Consider the following 19,081-nt stretch of genomic DNA (forward strand, 5'->3'; position numbering starts at 1 on the left):
ACTAGCTTTTTTATTACTGAAGATTCTACTGTTGTCCTGGCCCTGGTCATACAGACTTCTGCAGGATTTCCCAAACCTTCTAGAGCATTTTGCAAACCCTAAATACATTTATGTACTTCTCATGAAAACATGATATAAAGAAACACTACTCTCCCCAACAGACAGAAAAGCCGAGAAAGAGACAAATTAATCTAAGTATCTACAAGTTAAACAAGAGATTCACTTTTCTCTAGAATGCCAAATAACAAATTCTCTTGGGTTTGGTGAAACCTTTCTGTGTTGCTAGCCATGTTCTTCTAACATCCAGCATATACAAATTACAAAAAGAAAGGAACCCCCCAGTTGTATGAATTATAGCTAACTGAAAGATGATTCATAAAATAAAATAGTGGTGTTGTATACTACATTTCCTAAGCCAACCTCTCAAACAACAGAAAAATGAAATGAAAACCAAACTCATGCTAACCGTAATTCTTCTAAGTTGCAAGAACTAACCCCAAAAAGTCTGTACAGGCTTGATCTAGCTGAACAAGCTCAACACTTTCAAACACAGCATAATTAAAATATTTTCTAGACATGCTGAGTCAATATTTGACCTAAAATAATTAGGTACACAGACTATTATTTGGTTCTAGCCTCTTTAGGCTTTCCACAGCAGAATTTGGAGAGCAACCAAGTTAGTATTATTCATCCAAGTAGAGGGAATAGCCACAGATGAGTGTCTATAAGAAGAGAATCAGAATAAAGGAGGTTATTCACTAAACTATTAGAAAACAATAGGCTTAGCAAGAGTGGTTAGATTAACCAGTCCAAACTCTACTAGTTATCCCTGTGCAATGGCAATGTTTTCCCACTGAGTGCTGTGAGACTGCAAGGCATGTAACTGCATTCAGAATTTGGCCCAAAACCTAGGAATACAGAGTGCCACTATTGCAATACTACATTAAAACACCACCTGGAATCTGTTTCAGTTTTATCAATGTAAAATAAACCACTTTGTGTCTGTGAGTTAAATTAACTGTTAACTCATTTGGAGTCTCTACATCCATTCACTAATAGCAGGTTTAAATGCTAATAATAGATTGAAAATTAGCTTCCAAGTCTCACAGAGATGAGTAATAGTAGCACCTGCTTCCCAGAGCATGAACACATTTGATGAAATATTCTGTGACAAGATTTGCTTTAAAAAACAAATGCAAAATTATAAAGCCCCTGTATTTTCACAGTAGAAATGTTAAGCAATGGTACTTAAGACTGCAGATGAGTAACTGAGAATAAAAATAAAAGCAAAAGAATTTCAAAAATAGTACATGACAACCAAGTATTAGATGCATAAGCTGTTAGCCCATAAGCCCACATCTGTTATGAACTTCCACAAAGCCCGAGAAACACCAAGTTCTACTTTTAAAGCTTCATTTGTATCAATGAAAATATGAAGCTGAAAATATTAGCTAGTCTAACAAAGTAGTTTCTTACCATCTTCAGAAGCTGTTCCTAAACAGAAAAAATAATAAAATACATGATATTCCAAACAATACTATGCTTTGTATATTTCTTTTTGAGATTAATCTTGGGAATCTTGACAAATTTTATCAAGCCAAATCAAGCTTTTGTGTTGCAACTCCATAACTGAATCCATACTACAGATAGTAATTTACAAAAACACAATGCACATCACTGCCTTCCAAACCACAAAAAGTTCAATAGAAAAAAATTACATCTGTGAGATCAGTCAACAAAATTACATATACAACAAAATTACAGATCAAAACAGACATTAAAAATACTGTAATGCAAGCTCTTCTGAAAACATGAAACACACTATTATACGTAACCTCAGAGTAAAGCACGGAGACAGTGTTTCCCACACTGGACAGTGATAATTCAATAGGAACTGCCAGCAAGAAGGATTTCTCTGAATTAAGCCTGTGATTACTCTGGTAATACACATGCACAAGATCAAGTCTTGCTGAGAGACTGGAAGGAATATGAGCTTGCTGAAATCAGATCACACGTGGGTAAGTATGCTGAGCTTAACCAGGCTTGATTTTTGCCAAGGTGAGAGTCAGACAAGCCTTTCTCCCATCAGTACCTAGGAACTGATGAGATGCTGGATCATTGGCACTCCTTCCTCTAAGTTCCTTTGAAACAGATCTTACTATGGAATAAAATATATACTAGTAAAGACAAAAATGTTAAATGCCCCTAAAAAAAAATCGAAGGGTACTCCCTTTTTTATTTTCACTCTCTACTACTTCAGCTCTGCAAGAGAACTACAATGATGAAAACATTCGTCAATGTCTTTGGCTACCCTGAAATTAGTCAGATTTGATGGGAAAGTTTTCTCATATTACAGTATCTCCATGGAACTGTTTTTAAAAACTCCCTCTAAAACAATAGTGTAAAAGTTCAGTGTATATTTCAGTGCTTCTTCACAAAACTCAGTTACAGTAACACACACATAGGAGTGTCTCAAAGTTTTCCAGACCAAATTTGCCAGTCTGCAAAAACTCAAAACCAAACAAAAACCAAACCCCCAAAACTCTGAGCTACCCCTCCAATAGTCTTGCAGAGCTGGATCTCGGAAGGCAGATTCTATGCAACACCTAAGACTGGCTAACAGACAGCTGCTCTTAAAAGAGGTGGTTCTACTTCTCTTTCCTCTCAGCCTTGTGCTACCATCTGGTTAGGATCACTAAAGGCTCACTGACAGCTCCAAAAGCTAAGTAACAGAATATTAGTCACTTTTACGGAGTTTGTTCACCTACAGTAATCAATAATGGAATATCACAAGGTGCTAACAGAAGAAGAGATAAAAAAAATGTGTGGACAAGGTTAGTGGGAAAAAGAAAAATGATTAGTTCCTCCTGGTGGTGATTAGATCAGAACAGCTGTATCATACCACTACAGCCGGACAGTTAAGCTGTTTTCATTCCATCTTGCAAGATCATATCTAGAGATAGCCTCTAGAATAAAACCCCACCCCGTTACTCTGATAATTGTATAGCACTTCCCTAACTGGTTTTAAAGAGAGATGTGCAACATATCATTAGTTGTGACTTCTGAACAAACAAAAAAGCCTACATGGTCCTAAGAACCTTTATTTCTGGTGACAATGTCCAAAGCTCAAGATTTACTATAAATAAAAGCCATAAACAAACAGCTATAAATAAAGCCTACTATACATAGCCTAAGGAAATGTACTATGAAAATAAGCAATGCAGACGCTACTATCCTGTACAAATGTTACTCATTTTATCAAACTAGTCTTGACACCTTCAGTGCTCAAAACCAGCTCCAATTCTTTCAAGAAGCATCTGTGTTTGGAAATTATTCAGGATTCTGGGTTAGAGATTACCTTCTTACTCTTTTCATTTTCATGAGATACATTTGCTTCCAATAAACTACTTGTTGTTCCAAACATGCACAGTTAATAAATACGTGACACAAAATATTAGGTAAGCAGCAAACTTGTTAAGTGCTTTTAAAGTGCTCCCAAGCAATAAATTAGAACTACAAGCACCAACGAGCAGCAGGTTGGGACTGTCACTTTATTATATGTGAAGCATTATTTGCACACACCTGAAGCAGACAAATCCTATGAGAAGCTTGATGCTCAACTGCTTTGCAGTCCCTCCATATGTTTGTAACAGAGTGAATTAAGAAAAATCAAGTGCTAAAACTTAGGTGGAATATTTGGTAAGCTATTTTAACAGGTAGGTCTTCTTCACAAATGATTCCTCAATAGAATTACTTTGTACTACAGAATTTAAAGGCACTTAAAATTATGTAGCAAAGCTAGATCATTTTGATGGAGGAGATTTTTTTTTTAGTTTCTGCTTTTTTTATACTTATATGGTCAAGCATCTTCTGCTCTCCCACTGCTTTTCTGCTAAGTGAAAAAAATTGACTTCACATGTAAAACTATGGAATAAACTGCAACTAGATTAATTTTAAAAGCACGTATTTAGCTAGTTTAAATCAGCATGTAAAGATTACAAAACTGCTCTGTAATTAACAGAGCTTCTTTTAAAGAAAGAGGAGTAATGTCACATTTCTGATAATGTTTCTGTTGCTGATACAGACTAAACATTCACAAAATTGACAAATACAGCAATAACACATATAATAATACATCAAGATTACACAGGAATTAGTGGACACAGCATAGTAATTTGTTAATAAACAGAAATATATTAAACATATTACTTTTACATAAAAGACACTTTATTAGATATTTAACAGAATTAGAGGACAGACTAAATAATTTCTTACCATCCATCTTGTCAGAAGTATCCTCTTTGTTGAAAAAGCAGGCAAAGAAACATGGAAAACTTAGTGTGTTAGAATAAAGGTGTTCACAGCAAAGTCATAAAACATTAATTGAGGAAAATACATTAATATTAAATACAGCAGACATGTTTATCTAATTAATGCATGTACAGCTACCTTAAGCAAAGTTGGTTTTGCTCAGTGCAAGGTACAAAATTACAAAACAGGATACAAGTACCCTGCACAAGGAAATTGATTCTGTATATTCCAAATCTGAGAAAACCCTTACAAGTAAAACATTCATAAATGGTTTCACTGTAGGTGTAAACAGTTACTGAAGCATCAGTACATATTTATATCATAACTGAACCACATATTTATACTTCTTATGAAATTTGTTTCTGAGCATGAAGCCCCACCTGGGGTAAGGGACAGAAGGGAAAAAAAATAGCACAATTAAGACAGAAGACAAATGAGAGAAAGTTTCATTCTGGTTTAAAAGCATTAAATATTTACCAGTTCAGCTGGAAGGTAGTGCATAAATATTCTGACAGTAACCATCAAAATTAAAATATTTAGCACGAGACATATATAATTACAGCTCAAGCCTCCTCAACAAGGACATTAATACTCAAGGATGTCAAAGACAGTCAATATTTAAAATAACTGGAGAGTACCCTCCTGCTTCTAGAATAGTCTTTTAATAGATCATAAATAAGCAAGAGTTCTTCTATTAATAATGAAAAGGGAAGAGATGGGTGAACACAATTATGGATTACTATGCTTATAAGCTTCTGGCATTCTGAGCTTTAAATTTTGGTGGAAGCAAAAGGTGGATGTTTCTCTGCAAGCCAGGCTGAAAATAAATTCAAGCTCTAGGAGACAATGTCATTTATTTTGGTACTGACTGCAACACCTAAAGGAAGTGGAAAGCGTTATGGAAATAAAATAACATTGCGTAGGCCTTTTCAGACCATGGTCAGCATTAGCTTGATAGTTCTGTCATTTAACTTTCCATATTTGGGCTACTATAAATAAATCCCTTAAAATAAATAGAGGAAAGAACTTGACAAATTAGCCCATTTTCTGAAACACGGCACATGCTTGAATTTGCATTCCATTCATTTTATGGATGCCTTTTGAAAACTAAAAGTAAACAATATTTTAAAGCTAATCCACAATAAGCAACAGTCACACTGTCTACATCGTCTGTATCATTCAAATTACCTTACCACAGTCAAAAAACTGTTGGGAAATTGAGCCAAGATCAGTCAAGCAGTACTGCTTTTATGTGACTGCAAACAAACCTTGGTCTCCTTGACTACCACTGCCCTTTCACTGTCTGCACTAGGATTTGGCTTTTACTGTACTTTGCCAGCATTATGTTATTTTGCCATTTCAAATGACCATCACACTGCTCTCCACACATGACTGCATCTTCTAGCAAGGTAAAGCTTTCCAGCAACTCCAATCCTTCAAATGAACAGGACCTAGACTTATTGCTTAATATATCTTTCCCCCATCCTCAATCACTTCATCAATAAATTACAAAGTGAATAAGCTATTTCTGTTATTTTCCTGTATAAATTCACTACTGTTTACTTCACTAGAAACCTCTGTGCTCTTCTCAACCCTCGCTTACAAAATTCTTCGCATGAATCAGATATTGCTTAAAATGTTCTAAAAGCAAACCAATACTCCAATCAAGAGCTAATTTTCTGTGGAAGTCTGAAGACAATATAGTCCTGTCATTTGAGCAGCAAAAAGATGACATTAACAGTGAAGGATCTCTCTCTTTGTTTTCCATTTGACTTTTCCCTTTGTCACCATGCTCTGCACCAGTTTTACTTCTCTGAATGCTAGCTTTGCCTGAGGTTCAAAATATGTTTTGTTGCACATGAAAACACACCAGGTAATACTCTGATCTTGGACAATAACCATCCCATGTATTTCAGGCTTTTAGGCATTAAGTTCCAGAATTACAGAATGGTTTGAGCTGGAAGGGACCTAAGAGACCACCAAGTTCTAACCTCCTTACTGTGGGCAGGAACACCTTTTACTGGAATGGTTTGCTCCAAGCCTGATCCAGCCTAGTGTTGAGCACTGTCAAGGATGGGGCATCCACAGTTTCCCTAGGGAACCAGCAGTGTATCCCCTCTGCCAAGCAGCTTCATATCGGTGTCCACCTGCGACCCAGCAGGTTCTGCTGCCCCCTCTGTGGGCACCAGAGGGAGCCCACATCCGAAACTGCTATTCGAGTACCAAGTACTCCTTTTAAGTCGGGATTGCTCGCTCTTTAACACTAAAATCAGTGCCATTCACAGCGTTCCAAGCAGGCCCTGATGAGAAAAGAATCAACTAATTTCAGATAGCTTTTAACTTAAGTTTTGATTTTAAAAAGCACAACCAAAATCTTTGCAAACCACAGCCTACACGTATGCTAACATCTACCTAAACACAATGCAAATCAGAAGAACTATATAGTTTCTATGTCTCTTCTGATCACCTATGGCCATAATAACATTAGAACAAGTCTCTCCTTGATGATCTAACTGGCACAGAAGCTGGGAAGAAAACACCAGTTCTGTGAACACTGAACCTCCTTTCCCCCACTATTATGCCTACAGCATGGAGAAGATAAAAAATTAGAACAAAAACATGTTCATTATCTTTTAATATGGCCATTTAGTGGATGTTCTAGCACTTACTCTACCACCACTATCAAATACTTTCCTGCGCTCTTACCACTTGTAGCACTTCCTGTGTCTAACAGCAAGTATCAATGGAGGCTGTCAGCTAGGTAAAGCATACACATAGTTCCATTGATGCCTTTAGGAAGAAATTATGAACTCAATGTAGTAAGTTATTGTGTAAAACACTTCACTATTTCATGAAGAAGCCACCTCTTACTCCCAGGGTATCTGTTTAGCACTCTTGTAAAATACCTGAAAAGCTGAGAAAAATGGAAAATCAAGAGCTCTCATACTCATTTCCCTGTTACTTTTACAAACAAAAAGAGGCATGTTCACCACTTGCTGTTTAGTAAAGGTAACACTCCTTCCAACACTTAATAGTAATTCTAGTTTAAGACATTCAAATAGCATAGTATGGACACACTCTTTGCACTGGCATTCTTCCAGCACAAGAAAAACAAAGCAAAACAAACCTAGGCAAGTTTGCGACATACTTCAGAACACCTGCTCTTTTTGGCACACCCCAGTGCTACTAACGACGATGACTGCTTTTCAAATCCAGGAGTATTGCACTGTAACTTTTTGACCAAGAAAATCACAGAAACCTCTGAGAGCAGTGCAGAGGTGCTTCCCTTACCTAGGGAGGCGTAGGACCCCGGGGGGAGCCCGGCTGCTGAGAGGCGCCCGGCTCCAGCTGTCTGCCCAGCAGCGTGGCGGGCCTTTGCACCTGCGGCAGCATTCACGTCAATGTCACTGCGAGACCTCTGCAGCGTGCCCGGGCTTGGGACGCCCTTGCTGCTGCCTGAAACTACCAGAAAAGAGAAAAAAACAACAAGAAAGGAGTTGGTATTGAATAAAACAAATGATATTTAAAAGGTTAACATCATCTACTACGACAGCTGCTTGCAAGAAAGCACGTAGCACTGTAAAAAGCTTAAATTAGTATTAAACCAAGAATTACTGAGATTAAAAAGCAAACTAGACCTGGTCTTGCTATGACTGCTTATAAAGGACAGTTAGTTTTACAGTAGTATTTATTCAGCATGAAATTTTAGCATTTTTTAATGCAAACTGTCTGTTCCCACCCTAGCACAAATATAATTCTGAACCTTTGTGTGATTTATTACATTATCAAATGATTCACAAATGTAAGAAAATTCACATCCTTCCTTGAGATATTGAAGGCAGAAAATATTCCCAAACTTCAGCTAAGGTAAAGCCACAAACAGGTGACCTGAATGTATACTCTGAAATGCTTTAGGATCTAATCTTTAGTATTTTCACATTCCCTTCCTATTGTTTACCGGATTTTAACTATTTGCTTAATTTTAACCATTGTCTTAGATCTTCTAAACTTGACTCATCTTATCAGTTTCAGTATCCACTCTTAATTACAGTCCATTTGTAAAAAGCAGCTCAATGATTTACTTCAGAGAGTTACTAAGACATTATGGGAAAAGACATTGAAGTTACTCAATTCTGAGAACTAAACACATAATTAAACTCTTTGAATTACAGATACGTCATTTGGCTGTTGTTCTTTATTTATTTATTAAGAGCAATAGCTCACGGGAAGAGATGAAAGAGACAGTGAGTCTTTAATTTCCTGATCATGAACAGACAAAAGAATAATGCTTTGTTTCTTTGAGAGTGACTGTTCCATGACAAAACTCCAGGACAGATGATCAATACTGAATTATGTGTTATACCTGAAACAACTCAAACAACATAAAATGTGAAGTGAGTGTGAGGTAATCGTAGCTCCAGGTACAGTCTGTAGTAACATACACCATTATTTATCTTGGAAACAGGGTAAATGCTGATCCAGTCAAATTTTATGCTGCATTCAGAACTTTTAATTTGAAGAACATGAAGAACAGTAACTATGCACTGCACTACATTACTACCACCTTACCTCTGCCTGCAAGACTTGCTGGGCTGGCTGCAGACCATTTAGATGATAGAGGCCGACTGAAAAGAGTCAATAAATCCAGTAAGTCTCATGTATCAGATGCAAAAGTCAAAAATAAAACCGAGGGGAAAAAAGTCTCTTTTTTTTTCTCCCCTTCAACTTTCTCTGCAGATTTCATAGATAAATACTTTAAATATAGAATGATAAGAAAAACAGTATTATCTTATCCTGTATATTTTATAAAATTACATTTTTATCACAAAGCACTAATCCTTCAGCTGCCGACAGGCACACTTTGCTAACAAAGTTCAGGCATTCCAGACTTGGTTGCAGAAACATTTAAGGTGGTCAGTACAAGGTTTTAACCACAGGGCTGATCTTATAAATCAGCCATCAAACAGGAACACTGGGAGCTACCCAAAAAGCTTTAATTGTGAAAGACATTATGTGAAGTGGTGTCTGCAGTAACAAGAAAAACAGGTGTCCAACTCATAAGCCTCCTCCAGTCCCAGATGTCTCAAGAAATAAGTTATAAATTAAAAAAGGAAATGTTGATGCTTCCATCCAGCAGCTGGATTCCATTTCCCTTGCTGGAATGTAGAGGTTACTGCAACTTAAAAAAGGAGAAAAATTGCATGTCTTTTCCTCTACATTTTGTCTTAATTTCCTTTTCACTGCAAAAAAGAGTAGTTACTGAAGCACAATAATTCAGTCTAGCCAAGTTTAATTGTGAGCCCATCCTTTGGCCTGCTTTGGAATGGTAAAATGCAGCCAGAGAGACCAGGGGGAAAAAAATACTGTTAGAAGAGAAGATAATAGCATATATCAGACAGGGAAAGTTTGTATTTGATGAAATACTTGAGTATTTCATCAGCAGTCAAATTACAAGCTGAATTAGTGTCTCAGCTTTAGTAAAAATAATTCTTCTGATTTTAAACGTAAAAGCAAAGAGAAAAGAGATACTTCATACTGTATTTGCCTCAGTTATTAGCTCAGGTGCTCTGCAGTAATTACATCCTCAGTCACCATCATTACCTACATCCTCACAGAAGAACATGTGTTTGCAGCTTATTCTGAGCAAAACTCGCTTTTCTGACATGACTAGCTAGTGTTTTGAAGGGACCTTGCCTCAAGTAAGGCAAGGAAGCTGAGGTAGAGCTCCTGGGTGCATCCTGACCTTACAACTTGCTCCAAACGGAAGTCCCAGACAACTGCCACAATCTATTTCAATTGACATTTTACGTAAGCAGTTTCATAGAGGCAGGCAGAAGTCACCACATTTCTCTCTCATTCCTCCATCTTCTCTAAAACAATTCTGGATTAATGACCTGTATGAGATGTAAGTTCAGAAGGTCAAAAATCACAGAGGATCAGACTTCTAGGAAAATTATATCCATATTCCCTAATTTGGCCTATACAGGAAGAATTCAGCATCTATACTAAAAGCCAGAAATAAAATTTTGGATAACAGACTAAAAACATGCATCTGAATGCAAAGGTAGTAATAAAGCAATTAAAATTTAATTAATTTCCAATATCATCACCTCTTCTTTTCATTTCTTATTTTACCCCTCATTTTCTGTACTGTAGCACTTACACAACTTGCAATATGGGAAGCAACATTTGAAGACTTAGGAGTATTTTAAGATTCTAATTTCCCTGTAATTTAGTTTTTAGCGGTATATTACCAGTAACTCATTAACAGCGCTTTTCTTTTCAGACGGGGAACACGGATTCATCTAAACAAGAATATTTAATCTCTGAATAAATATTTGTGGAAAATGAAGTGCTGGCAATTGCTTGCATCATAGGCAATTATTTTTTAAACAATTTTTTATAATTACAAGTATCATAGGAAATATAAGGTAAACCTCTGGTATTTAAGACATTAGTAAAAAAAAAAAAAAAAAGAAAAAAAAAAGCAACTTCCAATATGCAAGAAGCAGTCTTTGCTTTCAAGTCAAAAGTGAGCAGACAGGCTCTCTGGTTTTGGTAATTAAGATCTGAAATATTGAAAGACTGAAATACTTTGAGGAAACTTTCTAGCATTTAAAGGCAAAAATTACCACATACTATTACTACTTCACGTTTCTGCTAAAAAGCCAGTAGATTTTCTTTGCTCATGGTAGCTAAGAAAACTTTAATTTATTCAGCTCAAGACTGTCTACGCATTTTAATACATCACTGACTGCAGCACAGACCCACCCTGTAGTAACTGGCAGAGCTGCAAAATACTGCTGATACATATTCAATACTGTGAAGACAGGGGAAAAAAAAAACCAAACCAATCTCCAACCTGAATAAATCTCATTGTTGATAGTCCCCTTTCATGCTTGCCAGTGAAAAGAGATGAAAAAGCTGTAACACCAGCTTTTCTTGACCTAATCAGCGCATCAGAATGCTGGACATCAATATGAACCCTGAAGATATTTTGGTGTTTAAAGCAGCTGTTAAGGAATGAGTGTATGAATACAGCATGCTAAAGTCCAGTTAAAGACTGCCTGTACTTTTCACCTCGCTGGGGTAACACTGTCATATAGCAAAACACCACAGAAGAATTTTTTATTTAAAAAATTTGAAGTCACAAAATAAAACTGCAGCTTTTCTGTATTTAACAGGAACCTGGATAAGTTGCTTTTGAGAAAATGCATTTGTTTCTTGGCTCAGAAACAGTGAAGTGACCCTTACTTGAGGCTCTCCTGTGAGCTAGAAGATGACCTGTCTGACTGAGGGAGAGATGCTATACTGCCAGAATTCTTCAAGTAGGTCTGAAGGCTTCTTTGATAGGGGGGCTCCAGAGAATTGTAGAGAGTCTCAGCTTCACTAGGAAAGTGATTTCTAAGACCCAGATAAGCCCTGCAAAAAAGAATAACCACATGTAAATGCTCCGTGTTTTCTTTAAAGGGTGGAGTCAGGAAGTAAAGATTACAGAATGAACCATGGATGGGAGTGAAAGGAACTGAAGAGTATGTAAAGCACACAACAATGCTCATCAAGTCATAAAAGAAACCAGCTACACTGACTGAATTAATCTCTTCGAAATAACTTACATCTATCCTCTGAATGTCTCACATTCACTTACCAGTTGTGTGGAGAAGCAAAAGGAATTATTTAATGGCCTTCTCACTAGTTAAAATGCTGCAGTTGTTTAAAACCTTAATTAATGGGAGGAGAATGATTATGCAGCAATATCAACCTTTCTAACTCTTCTTTCAGTGGAATCATTAAATGCTGCACAACTGTATTGACTGACTCAACTTTGAGAACGTCTTTTGCAAAAGAAACTAGGTAGTAATTCAGGACAGAAATGTCAGTTTTAAAACAAACTTGCGTCCTCCTCTTCAGCCATGAATAGCAGCTCACCTTAGATTAGCTCCTTCTCTCACTCACTTAGCACATACAATTTTTCAGAGCAAAATAAATCAAAACTCACTTTCTTGCCTCCACTCTTGCCTCTGCATCAGCATCATGAATGCCCTTCTTGATTGTTTCAACCAAGACAGCTGCATGCCTAGAAGAAAGACATTCTTCATGCTATTTTGCTACTCCAAATTCTAAGCAGTAGCTTTACACCATAATTAACATTTCACCAAGTGAAAAACAGCTGCAATGCTAGTTCTTTACAAAATATACAGTAAACAAACACTTAAGTACACCGATGACATAACTGTCCCTTCTGTAAAGGTTTAGGTCAGCTTATTCCCTCAATCTAAAAGGATTTTAATCTACTTTTCTGACATACGTCCACCTATCACACTTAAAAAGTTGTTTAAAAATACCTTGTTTAAGACACCTTCCTTCCTGAAATGAAAAAGCTATTTTCACTGTTACATTAATACTAAGAAAAGGGGAAAAATTAAGACTGTAAGTTTTCTTTCAGCTCTGAAAGCTTTTGGCATACAAGTTCTAAACCTGAATACAAGTTCAGCAAACAGCACAGTATCCATCAGAACACAAACTTGTGAAGATAAACAAGTTTTAATTCAAGGTAAGCTTTGGGTGGGAGGTTTGCTCTTTAGGGGGTGGGGGAGAGGTGGTGGCTTTTGTGGGTTAAGACACTTTGGCATAAATGATTTCCCCATTACCCCCTTTCTCAGGAGCACCCTGAGGGACAGAAATGTGGAGCTGGATAAATTCTTCAGAGCCTTTTCTGGATGCCCTTTAGTTTCTTTGTTCTTACCCTGTGTTTACAATGACCATCCTACAGAACTGATGCATGTACTATTTTCCCATCTATCTGGAGAAGTCACTGTATGCCTGTACTCATTACCACAAAAAGTCCTCCAGCCTAAGCCCACTTGCCCTCTTCCATAGCAAACACACAAATTTCCTCCTTCCAGGAGAAAAGACAGATGCTTACCTGTGTATGCATTGCTCACACGCAGGATAGGAGAGGCAAAGGGTAAGGAGAGGAGGCCACAGGAAGCCAAGGCTGGAACATACAGCTCTCCTTCCCCCTGGCACCTGAATGAGCCGCATGACCTGCTGTGCTAGAAAGGCTGTCTATGCCAGAAAGGCCGGCCAACACTGAACAACATAATCCAATTAAAGGATTCAACGACAATATTTCTGTCTTAAATTACATTAGCAGTTTATTTTAGGGGAAAAAAGTATAGCCCATACCTTTCCAGTGAATGCGTTTGCCACTCTTGTAATAACAGGTCTAAAAATTCAAAGGAGCGCCTAAAAACACAGAACACAAGTTATAATTACTTATTTCTCTAATGTGCTTGTGGAATAAACACTAACTTTACTCTTTCCCCTGAGGGAAATAAATGAAATAAAAGTACATTTATCTGTCAAACAAGGGCATTGGTCATCTTACTGGAAAGTTAAAATATTTTGCATATTAAGCAAACACACAGGCTAACTAATCTCCAACTTCAAAATAATAGATGTGGTTCAATTAATGATGTGCTGTTCAAGTCATGTTATTACACATACCCTGTGTTAACTGTATTAGTCTCAAAATAACAGACATAAATTAATGATGTTGAAAATATTGTACAGAGTATAAGATCCTAATATAAAAAAAAATATTAAAGACAAAATATGGTATTTCTGTGGCAGTATACTTCTGTCCAAAACCCTATTTTCATCCTTCCATCTGTCATTACTGAGTATGTAGCATAAAGGAAAACACAAGACCATTAGCAGAGAGCTCTGCATGTAGAAAGCACTGCAAAAGATTTTCTGGCATTGTATTAATGAAGTTATGTAACTGCATTCATTATTAATTTGGGAATCTTGACAATTTAGCAAACCACCATTAGCAAAAGGCATACTTTTAAACTATGTCTGAAGCTACATCTTCAAGAAAAATCAAACTGACACAGATTAGGGAGGTGCAGATAATTTTCAAACATGTAGTGAACTTAACAGCCTGAAACTATCACTTTTTCTGGTTATTCAGCATTTTTGACCTGTTCTGGAGGGACAAATTTGGGTTTTTTTTCTGTCCAAATCCTTTGGACACCAGCAGGGCATGGCAAGAAACCCTGAAATGCTTTTCACTGTGCTATCACTATTACAACCAATCTAGTGTTTTGCTGTCTTTCCAAAAGAATGAAAGCAGTATGGAGACAATGCCTTCACTGATACTGAACTGTGAACTGCAGTACCAAAGCCACCTACAGTCTAATGATCCTCAGTAAAGCCACAAGCACATGGAGGCAACTGAAGCCCTGCAAATTGTTTTGCAGTCCAACCCAAAGTTGTGTCAGGTCAGTACAGTATGGTACAGTACAGTACTGAGGTAATGCTTGCTTTGGATGCAAAAGCAGCTTAGACTCAAAGAAAGTAATTCAGATGTTTCCTGTGTACACACAGTGACATCACCTTCAGGACTAGTGTCGGTCCAGAAACAGCATTAACTGCTTTTGTGTGATTTGGTGCAGAAAATGACACCACCAAAAAACAATTCATTTTCTCAAGAGCCAACCTAAGTGTTCGAGCATCACATTCTTGGAGAAAGCAACATGCTGGAGATGTAGCCGAGTTGTTGAACACAACAACACATGGATGCTCCATGTCCTAAGGTAGCTGCCACTGTCTCAAGGCTGAAATTAATTTTTCTAGTTTGCAGTTTACTAGGTAACAGGTTTGTGTGTTTACCCTTTATGGCCATGAATATTCTAATTAGTTAATTTTCAGCATATGATAATCATATTTTAAAAAGCAACAGCTTCAATAATTTTCATTTATGATGTACTCACCTTCTAACTGCAACTGATTTTGAGGTACAGTTGCTTGTTATTAAAGGTATAAGTCGTGGCACATGAGTATGCTGACAAAAAAAGGACAACGCGGTTAATGAGAAAAACATTCCTGAAATCTGAGTTTGTACTGTATTAATTCAAACAGAATTGACAACATAATAAAAACTGCAATAATTTAAAATGCTTACTAAAACTAAATTATAGAATACTATTAAATGAAAGACTGCTGTTAGAATGGCAATTGATTAAAGCTATTTTATACCAAAAGGTCAAGCAAAAACCACTTTCAGTGCCATCCAAAATCACATCATGATATGCAATACTTTGCTGTCAAAAGTAATAGAAGCAGCTCAAATGTAGCCATCGCCTCAAAGGAGCTGAAAGCTGATGCTATTTTAGTTTTGCCATAGGAAAAAAAAGTAGTAGACATAGCCATCTTAAAAGTCAGGGTTATAGTGCAAAAAGTGAATCAATAAATACGAAAATATGGGTATTCTTACAAGGATCAGTATGATTAGTGCCACAAGGACCAAATTTCCTTTAATGAGAAATATGTCAATAAAGTAATAAAAGCACTGACATATAAACAAGCTTATATACATAATCTATATGGAAACACCTGATGGGAGAAGAAAGCTTAAGCTATGCATAAGATAAAACTACATTAATTCAGAATTAAAGCTGCCTTACTTCAGCTTTTCTTAACTAATTGTGGACACAAAGCATTACCATTTTAATTCCAAGTAAGAATAATGTGGTTCAACAAATCTATTTTCAGTTAATTTCTTTAGCCTTTTCTTGATTAAATACCTACAGTAAACAGTCCCCAATGCAGTGTCAAACAGTAGGCAAATTTAAAAAAAATCCAAGATCTTAAGAAGCACAGTACTGAAGAGTTCTTACTCTCTCATGTATCACAGCTGCAGGATATAAACACACAAATCACAAAAAAAAGCAGAGATAATCATCAGCTCACGGAGTACTGCCAATTTTAGAATTAGGAAGGAATTAATCAAAAACTCTGGAAGAGCCTAACAGTTACAGTTGTTTGTCCTGATATACTCTTAAACACAGTTTTAGGGGGTTTGTTTGTGTTTTGTATAAACTTGCAAATTGAAAAGAAGCATATGACTTCCAGAAATAGGCAAATCAAGGTTAAAAATAAAGTTTTTTACAGGTGGAGAAACCTGTACATTCAAAGTCTTTGAAACTATTGATGTTGTAATTTCTAGAAAGTATTTTGCCAAGGAATCAAAACCTCAGACTTATTTCATTCAGTTTTTAAGACGTCACATTTCATCTGCTACTCCTTTAAGGATGTACTGATATGTGCTTCCCCGCAAAACCACTTCAAAAATCAGCTAACAAACCTGAATCCCATCACCTTCTGAAGAAGATTTCTGCCACCATACCATCTCTCCATGACTCCCTCCCTGCCCCCCCACCTTTTTTTTTTTAAACTGGCTTCCTGATGTACTAAGAGTGAAGAAAGAGAAATCAGACTGCAGAGTAAGAACTTTCTGGAGAAGAAAAACAAAATCCAATGAAGGCACAAAGATGAGATGAAAGTCTTCAGGATCACTGGTATAATACAGCCTCCCTGCTTTTATGCAGACTCACTCTACAGCAATTACACTGTAAAGCATCAGGAACTGAACTGGCTGTCACTGGATGCTGGTGGGAATTTTTGAGTAAAACACTGACTCCAAAAACTGCAGCAGCTTGGGTTCTAAATATTCAATTGATCAAAGATCCCTGATCAATTCTCATTTAGCCCAAAGGACAGAAGTCCAAAGAGAGATGGGACTGCACTTCTCTTTGATATTTAATTCTGAAACCCAAATTTTCTCCCGTAACACCTCACATATACCATTTATTGGTTGGGTGTTTGAACACTGTGGACAGGATTTTCTTGTTTTTATGCTTCAGATACAATATGTTAAGTCACAGCTAAGAAAAATAGAAATTTAAACAAAATCAGGCCAACTATAGCTGATGTGTAAGCTTGTCTTCAAATGAACTGAACCAATAAAGCAAATTTAATGTAATTGGTGAATGCTTACAATTTCTTACATGCCTGAGCTTGTCTTATACGACTGCAAATGGTATTGTTCTCTTACAGCTTTTATTATCCTGTGTAAGGTGTATTCCTTCCCTCACTCTCAAGTCTGTGCCATCTCAGAGTGCAGTGTGAGAGTATGGGGAAAAAATGCCAAGGGATTTTGTCTTAGCCCAAGTGCTGATGCAAAGCTCATGAATGCAGAGGTCTCGGAGCACATTCTCAGAGGCACAGACAGAGCAAGTACACATTCCAAACCATACCGAAGATGGCAATGAAAGGTCTAAGTGATGAAGCCTCTTAGGTTTTCCAACAACTTACAAAATTAAAACCACAGATGAGATCACACAAAATTGCAGTAAGTGCCTGGCATTAAGAACACCACAACTTCTAATGGAGAAACTACAGGCAATCTCCCACCTTCTGTGAAACACCCAAGTATAAGTACAAGTCCCAAAACTCTAAATATCTTGCCTGAGAACCAGTTAGTACAAGATGCTCAAAGAACATTCACTGTTCCCTGCACTCCTCTGTTCCGTATGCTATAACTTTAAGGATTTAGTTTAGAAAGTTCTTGAAGTAAAAAATTCCACTCTCTATTGGATTTTTTGTTCATGAACTTGTGCTTTCTGAACTGATCCAGGTATGTGTAGCCTCTTCAACATTTTACCATGAACTCTATGGTTACAAAGTTTTTCAGGGGGGGAAAGTGTATATGTAGAAATAAATACCTTTGTTTTGTTGTTTGCATTATTCAAATTCTCATTAGTTTTTTAGCTACTAACTTAACTTCGTCTTTTCCAAGAAGGCAGTTAAAAGCAGTAACCCTCTGAAACACACTTGGTATTTGTTTCAATTAACATGTCACAAAAAAAACCCAAAAATATGAAAACAGACTTCTTTTTCATACCTATTCTTCCATCCTTACTATGGCAATGCTGTCAACTGGTTTGCAATGGTACATAGTATTTGTCCACCCGTGAGAAACATTACTCCTCCATTAAAGAATGATTTAAAAACCTGTGTTTCAGTATCGTTGTTATCTCTGCCAAGGGCCACTACCTGGAAATTCCTAGCAGGCAAAGCGAGAGAGGAACACCTACCCGAATAATGAACCTGATGGCTGCGCACCCAGACGTTGCCATCACTTTGGCGCTGTTGGGAACCAGGTTAAAAAGAGTAGGCACAATTGCTTCAGCGCCATGGTCAAACTTGTTTCCCAGAACAGTTGAAAGGTGGCTGTTTAGGGAAAACACAAATTAATTTCTTAGTCTTAAAATAACAAAGTTCATTGTGGATTTTAAGGATTCATCTTTCCAAACAACAGAATTTCTCAATTTCACAATTTCCAGACACAAGAAGAAGCCAAACATGAATAATTTAATTTCATAATGAAAAACAAAAGCCTAAATTTTCATGTGCACAGAAAGTATCATTGTATTTCTGCTTTTTAACACATGTTGAGATGTATAAATCTAAAACTGTAAATAAGTTATCGAGGCTTTTTTTTTACTTTTGAATGCAAGCAAAACTACTAAACTCACCAAAATCATAAGATTTGACTCACCATAAGATTTGACTCCCTTGTCTGTTCACGGTTACGTTTGCAGTTTTAACAAATATAAAAACACACACCACACACAGTAATTTAACTGTTGGTGACAACAAATGCTTCCCTTGTGCAGAAAGACTATATAAAAAGAATTTGTAGCCAGCAGAAAATGACACATCAAATATATCAAAGTTTTAGGGATCAAGGAAAATTCCAGGTTGTTAGGCCTGGATGAAAACATTTATAGAGTACTTTTACACTGCTCCTGACTTCATATTAGGAAAGGTTACTATCATTTTCTCAAAGTCTTGATTTCCTTGGAAAGGGCAGTTGTATGCTTCAAGATTTCCCCTTGGTCTGTTCAAACAGGAGACC

The 19,081-nt window shown here is 36.8% G+C and overlaps 1 protein-coding gene across 50 annotated transcripts in view; it reads right to left on the reverse strand.

The window, feature by feature from the left end:
- The window catches only part of CLASP2 (cytoplasmic linker associated protein 2), a 143,902-nt gene that overhangs the window by 45,607 nt on the left and 79,214 nt on the right, over positions 1-19,081 (reverse strand). For 32 of the 50 annotated variants that reach the window (XM_086846285.1, XM_086846254.1, XM_086846267.1 and 29 more), the window contains 9 exons: positions 18,258-18,393; positions 15,093-15,163; positions 13,501-13,560; positions 12,311-12,388; positions 11,566-11,733; positions 8,881-8,936; positions 7,603-7,773; positions 4,276-4,299; positions 1,477-1,494 (listed from right to left, as the gene is read on the reverse strand). In XM_086846285.1, the coding sequence (XP_086702411.1) occupies positions 1,477-1,494; positions 4,276-4,299; positions 7,603-7,773; positions 8,881-8,936; positions 11,566-11,733; positions 12,311-12,388; positions 13,501-13,560; positions 15,093-15,163; positions 18,258-18,393 (782 nt within the window). The remainder of the gene's footprint in view (positions 1-1,476; positions 1,495-4,275; positions 4,300-7,602; positions 7,774-8,880; positions 8,937-11,565; positions 11,734-12,310; positions 12,389-13,500; positions 13,561-15,092; positions 15,164-18,257; positions 18,394-19,081) is intronic. The other 18 variants (XM_086846318.1, XM_086846277.1, XM_086846296.1 and 15 more) reach the window with 2 other exon arrangements.

The sequence above is a fragment of the Cyanistes caeruleus genome, chromosome 1 (genome assembly GCF_971803275.1).
Source record: "Cyanistes caeruleus chromosome 1, bCyaCae1.hap1.1, whole genome shotgun sequence".
In the NCBI taxonomy this organism is placed as follows: Eukaryota; Metazoa; Chordata; class Aves; order Passeriformes; family Paridae; genus Cyanistes; species Cyanistes caeruleus.